Genomic DNA, 6,309 nt, shown 5'->3' on the forward strand with positions numbered 1-6,309 from the left:
GTTTCTCATTTGTTCCTGAATTGCTTTAGATCGCGGCATGATGTCTTCCTTATTTGGGATCTTTTGGCCGACTTGACTTTGTCTGACAGGTTCTATTTAAGTGGTCTCTTGAATCAATAGGTAATCAATAATCAGGCCTGGGTGTGGCAAGTAACATTTTCCAAAAAATGTGACTAACCACAGTGACCTGATGATTTTACAGGGGGGGCAATTACTTTTTCCCATGTAGGTTTGGACAGTTTTTTCCTCATAATAAATAAAATCATCACTTAAAAACTGCATGTTGTGTTTACTTGGGTTGTATATATATACTATATATATATTTAAATATATAATATTTAAATTTGTTGGATAATCTGAAACATTGAAGTGTAACAAACCACACCACTGTAGTTATATACGTGTGTGTGTGTGTGTGTGTGTGTGTATATACAGTATATACAGTGGTACGCAAAGGTTTGGGCACCCCTTAGAAAAATCACTGCAGCAGTTTGTCACTTGCTGAGCTTCATTTTAACATATGTTACACGTTATGGAAACAGAAACATCTCAGTGGTGAAATATTTTTTATTGGTCCAACGGAAACATTTTCATGTGCATTTAAACAAAAATAGGCATGTGCATAAATTTGGGCACCCCAAAGAAATAGATTTTTGAAATAATAACATGAGTTGTTGAATGTCTTTGCTTTTATTGGTCAGATGAATAAACATGTGATCGATGATGTCATAAGTCATGTATTGATTGACAAGTGACAGAATCAAAGTATTGATTAACAAGAAGATGAATCAGTTAACGCATTGATTAACAAGAATTGATTATTGACTGAGCGCTGGCTGTCATTGGCTAAGAACAGGTGATGACATCATGGCTGAGGTGGGCGGGGCTGCTTGGCGTACTGGATGGCATCGAGCGCGGCGCCGATGTCGTAGGCTTTGGTCTGAAGGAGGCGGGTCAACCAGCCGCCTTCGTCAGTGAAGCCCATGGACAGCATGAGGGACAGAGACTCGATCAGACCAGGGTCCGCCTCTGTGGGTGGGGCATAGATCAGAGGTCAGAGACACTGACACACAAACCATGTAGTGATGAGTGGGCGTGGCTTCTGTCAACAGTAAACAACTGAAAGGTAACATTGTGTTTAGACTTAAGGTTCATATCGTCCGTTACTTTGTTACTGTTATTAAGTTTACTGTGGATCCAGATTTAAATGAACTCCGGACTCTGATCTGGACTCAACACTGATCTCACCTTGAGGCAGGTGTGGGTACAACGCTGCCTCCCTCAGACCTGACGGACCCTGCTGAGCTGCTGACGGTGGAGTCTGGTCCTGGTTCAGCTCTTGGCTCTGGACCTGGTCCTGCTTCTGCACCTGAACCTGAACCTGGATCGGGTCCTGCTTCTGCTCCTGTTCCTGTTCCTGGTTCTGGAGGGACTGCAGTTCTCCAGTGGACGGGTCGACCTCTCTGGAGCTCAGGTGTGTCCACTCCTCGTCGGAGTCTCTCACCACCTGTTTCCATGGTAACACATGTCGGTCATTTACAGACTCTGTTCACTTCACTGTCAATCAACTGTTGGTCACTGACCTTTGACCTCTCGGTGTCACCATCTGTCTCTATAGGGTCCCGCCCCTCTTCACTCGGGTTAGGGTTAGGGTCAACAGAACAGGAAGGGTTGACCTTTGTTCTCTGACCCTCGTGCTCCACATCGATGTCCACGTCAATACCTGCGACACAGCACTTCCTGTTTACAATCAGCACTTCCTGTTTGTATGACTCAGAGTGACAGCCAATCAGAGAGCTGCGTTAAACAGCAGTGACATCACTCACCCAGTGGGCTCAACATGGCCGCCACACCCTCACCAATGTTCTTCAGGAAGTCCACGTTGGCCTGAGAGGCTGCAGACAAACAGAGGTCAGAGGTCAGGGAGGACGCCGATGACGATGATGATGAGGTCATCATTAAATCCACATTATTACCACAGTCGGCTGCAGATTGGGATTCAGCCTGGCTAGCGCTCTGGTCCTGCTTTTGGTCCTGGTTCTGGCCCTGGTTTTGGTCCTGGTTTTTGGTCTGACCTGGGTTTGGGGACTGACCCTGGTTCTGGTTCTGCTTGCAGGATCTAAACCATTTCATCCACCTTCCCCGAGGAAACCACTGCAGACATACAGAGAAGAAGTTGAGGATCAGGATCAGGTCTACGGTCTGGATCGGTGGTCAGGGGTCAGGGGTCAGACCTGCATCGGGTGCCATATTGGCAGCATGGCGTGCTCGGTGTGCGTCCCGCGGGCCTGGCAGGTGGAGCACAGGTCGTAATCCGGACAGACCGAACACTTGAAGCGAGTCCCGACCACCGGACCCTCACAGCCGTCACAGGTGACGTTTGGGTGCAGTGCAGGGGGCGGGGCCAGGTGAGGAGGAGGAGGGGGGGGAAAACTGCAAGGGGGGAATGCGTGGAGAGGAAAATCCCGACGATGTTCCTTCTTCTCTGAAAGATTGAAATCACGTCAATCAATCACTTTATTCACTCTCTTCATTGGCTACTTACTGACCCAGGGCTCCGCCCACACACATTCTGGGATTCATCAATAAATCAATACTTAATAATCAATGAATATTGATGATCATACCTTTGATGAAGAGTCTGAACGTATCGTCCTTGATGCAGCTCAGACCCATCATCAGCTCATCGTCAGAGGAGAACGCGACCAGGTCTCCATCTTCATCTGAGGACCACATCATCCTCATCATCATCAACATCCTCATCTTTATAATCATCCTCATCATCATCATCATCATCTGTATCATCATCATCAACACCTTTATCAATTTCACCATCATCAACATCCTCATCTTTATCATCATCATCATCATCATCATCAGACAGACAGACAGGCACAGACGGACAGAGAGACAGACAGACAGATAATGTGACAGGCACAAACAGACAGAGAGATAGGCAGACAGCCACATACAGAGAGACAGACAGACAGACAGGCACAGACGAACAGAGAGACAGACAGGCACTGACGGACAGACAGACCATACAGTGACAGAATGGCGATGTTCAAGTTAATCAAACGTAAACATTAACCAGAATAAACGTGTCTCGTGTCAAATGTCCACAGAAGATTTCGGTCAGTTTATTACGTCATCATTATTATTATTATTCCGTGTATATAAAGTATATATTACCTCTGTAGAACATATTGAAGCCGCTGTTCCGGAGATTACCGAACACTGTCGCTGTTTTCCGACTCAAATAATCGAAGTTGCTGGAAACTTCGTGATCCACCGTGAACCTGCGGATTTCTTTCACCGCCTCGTCTTTACCGAGCAGGTAAGCCTTCACCGTGACCGACATGACGACGACTAACCGACGACTCACCAAGCAAACAGGACGGAATCACCGCGATGACGCGAGTGAAGCAGAAGTGAAGTGAACCTGGTTCTTGTTCAGTTTAAGAACTAAACTGACTTTAACTGACGAACTTTGTGACGCAGCTTTAAATCCTCACTTTAATATTTACTTCCGCCTCAGACGCTCCTCACGTCTGTGTACGTAGCAGTGACGAGGCGACTTCTCATTGGTCCGATCCCTGAGCGCCGCCCTGTCGACCAATGAGAGACCGAGGAATGACTCGGCACTTTTCGAAGAGGGAATTTCCCACAAAATAGTCATCAGTCATCGTTACAAGACAAAATGGCGGATGTTTAGTGTGAAAGAGTTACGTTGAAAAGTGACATAAAGAACATAACGTACGTCAGTAAACACGTAACTAACGTCACATTAGCACCTTTGTTTTGAACTTGTTGTTTCGTCCTCCGCTTTAGTCTGAGTTTCCTGTCATTACGTCATCACTCAGCATCCAATCAGCAGCAGAGTTCAGGTCAGGTGACAGTGACTCATCAGTCTTATGACATGAATGAGTCAGAGTCACAAGACAAACGTAAACAACAGAGTATGAACACATCTGATCAATGATTGATGTTTATTAGTTTTATTTATATGAATCCTGTTGATTAATGACAAGTCATTTTAAACCACAGATACTGAGGTCACACAGGTGATCTCTCTTCCTGAGGATCCTGCTCTCTGATTGGTTCTTCTGATGATGTCGTTATTGAAAGAGAAAACAAGCATTTCCATAGAATCAACAGAATTTATTTCTACTTTTCTTTATCAGATAAAATTAACTGTCAGAAAACAAACTTTAAATAAAAAAGGTTCAGCAGCAACAAACTGTCACTGGATAAGGTGTCACACCGATGATGTCACAGTGATGTCAGATGTAGAGGGGGTGGTACTGGCGGTGTGTGAGTCTCTTCCTGCAGGTGGGACACGTGTGCGACGACGTCAGAGTGTCTCTCAAACACTGACTGCAGAACACGTGACCACATTTAGTGGACACCACCAATCGGCCGCTTCCAACAATCTGTAGAGGACACCAAGAACCAATCACACATTACTGACCGGGATTAACTTGCCACACAGACCAGCAACCAATCACACACACACACACACACACACCGATTACAGCCTGCCAAGACTAAGAACCACCACACATACACACACACACATTATTGAAGACATTACCCGGGATTGTTCTCTCGCCACACAAGCACTAAGAACTAACACATTATTACACATTCGGGATTGTTCCTACTACACAAGACTAACTAATCACACACACACATTGATTACCGGATTATTCCTACAATACAAGCATCAAGAATCCAATCACACACACACACACACCGATTGAAATTCCTACACAAGACCAAGAACCAATCACACACACACACATCATCATCACATTGAATCGATTGTTCCTGCCACACAAGCATCAAGAACCAATCACACACACACACACACACACACACCGATTGAAACCCCTACACACAAGACCAAGAACCACCACACACACACACACACACACACACACAGATACACACACACACAGATACACACACACACACACACACATTACCCGATTGAAACGCCACACAAGACCAAGGACCAATCACACACACACACTGGATTGTTCTCACACAAGACTAAGAACCACCACACACACACAGACACACACAGATACACACACACAGAGATACACACACACACACACACACACACACATTGACACACTGGGATTGTTCCCTTACACAAGAACCAATCACACACACACACATTGACACATTACCTCGGGATTGTACCTCATACCACAAGACCAAGAACCACTCACACACACACACACACTCGATTGTTCTACACAAGACCAAGGACCAATCACACACACACACACACACACACAATTCGATTGTTCCCGCTACCATACACTCAAGGACCAATCACACACATCATCATCATCATCGATTCGATTAGAAACCCATACCAAGCATCACAAGAACCAATCACAATAATAATACGACACCCGGATTGTTCCTGCCACACAAGACCAAGAACCAATCACACCCACACACACACACTGGGATTGTTCCCGCCACACAAGACCAAGAACCAATCATAGCAGAGCTGCTCTCTCACCTCTGAGTACGAGTCGAGACAAACGGGACAGCTGATCGTCCCGGGAGTGGACCTGAGACACACAGACAGAGAGACAGACCAGAGGAGACTGAAGAAGTGTGGAAGACCATGATGTCACTGAGTCACAGGCTGAACTTTTCTTCATACTTTTGCTCCATGTTCAATCTAAAGCTTTTATCTTCACATGTTTTCATGTCAAACACAAATGTTTTCAGTCTGTGGCAAAAATAAAGAAAGTGACCTCACTCTTCTAATTCTGTATCTGATCAAATATACACACGTTTTACATCATCATAGTAACCATAGTAACCATATGCTGTATTTCCACTGGCTCACGTTTAGGTTTTTATCTCCCCTACAAAAAAAGTACCTACTCAACGTCATCTCTGCACGACAGCAGTGACTTTACACCAGACTCTGTAGCTGTTAGAGATTAACCCACAGGTTTAGGATTGTTAAGTGGTTTTAACTGATCTACAGTTCAGTGTGTGTGTGTGTGTCTGTGTGTGTGTGTGTGTGATGTCTCAATCATCGCATATTTACCTACTCAGCACACTTTTGGAGCCTCACCAGACCAGGTACTAAACACAGTACCTGGTACCCAAATAGTTACAAAGTCCTGAGAGATCAATCTCCTACCTGGTCACATGATCAGATGACATCACAGCAGCCCTGATGACATCAGATGTGTCGTTGTCTTCATCACTGCTGACGACGTAACTCTCACCTGAGGACACTCTGCTGTTCTGAGGACCTGAGGACACACA

The 6,309-nt window shown here is 45.4% G+C and overlaps 2 protein-coding genes across 2 annotated transcripts; both read right to left on the reverse strand.

Annotated features, from left to right (window-relative positions):
• Positions 1-671: 671 nt before the first annotated feature.
• Positions 672-3,564, reverse strand: LOC122762911 (sequestosome-1-like). Its single transcript, XM_044018081.1, has 8 exons — positions 3,193-3,564; positions 2,628-2,723; positions 2,235-2,485; positions 1,977-2,154; positions 1,827-1,895; positions 1,584-1,723; positions 1,249-1,507; positions 672-1,029 (listed from the first exon to the last, which is right to left on the reverse strand). The coding sequence occupies exons 1-8, from the start codon at positions 3,359-3,361 to the stop codon at positions 866-868; spliced, it is 1,326 nt and encodes a 441-aa protein (XP_043874016.1). The 5' UTR covers positions 3,362-3,564; the 3' UTR covers positions 672-865.
• Positions 3,565-4,146: 582 nt separating this feature from the next.
• Positions 4,147-6,306, reverse strand: rnf4 (ring finger protein 4; the record flags this gene model as incomplete). Its single annotated transcript, XM_044018080.1, has 3 exons — positions 4,147-4,433; positions 5,543-5,594; positions 6,182-6,306. Coding segments are annotated over 3 exons (327 nt in total), but the record flags the coding sequence as incomplete, so codon positions are not given.
• Between the last annotated feature and the right edge of the window lie 3 nt (positions 6,307-6,309).

This window comes from Solea senegalensis, unplaced genomic scaffold, assembly GCF_019176455.1.
Source record: "Solea senegalensis isolate Sse05_10M unplaced genomic scaffold, IFAPA_SoseM_1 scf7180000016181, whole genome shotgun sequence".
NCBI classification, from domain to species: Eukaryota; Metazoa; Chordata; class Actinopteri; order Pleuronectiformes; family Soleidae; genus Solea; species Solea senegalensis.

Excerpts from the sequence above, each read along its gene's own strand:
- LOC122762911 (XM_044018081.1), bottom strand. The coding sequence starts at position 3,361 with ATGTCGGTCACGGTGAAGGCTTACCTGCTCGGTAAAGACGAGGCGGTG. Across the intron at positions 1,896-1,976 it reads CCAATCTGCAGCCGACTGTG|CCTCTCAGGCCAACGTGGAC; the intron begins GTAATAATGTGG and ends GTTTGTCTGCAG. Across the intron at positions 1,030-1,248 it reads GTACCCACACCTGCCTCAAG|AGGCGGACCCTGGTCTGATC; the intron begins GTGAGATCAGTG and ends CCCCACCCACAG.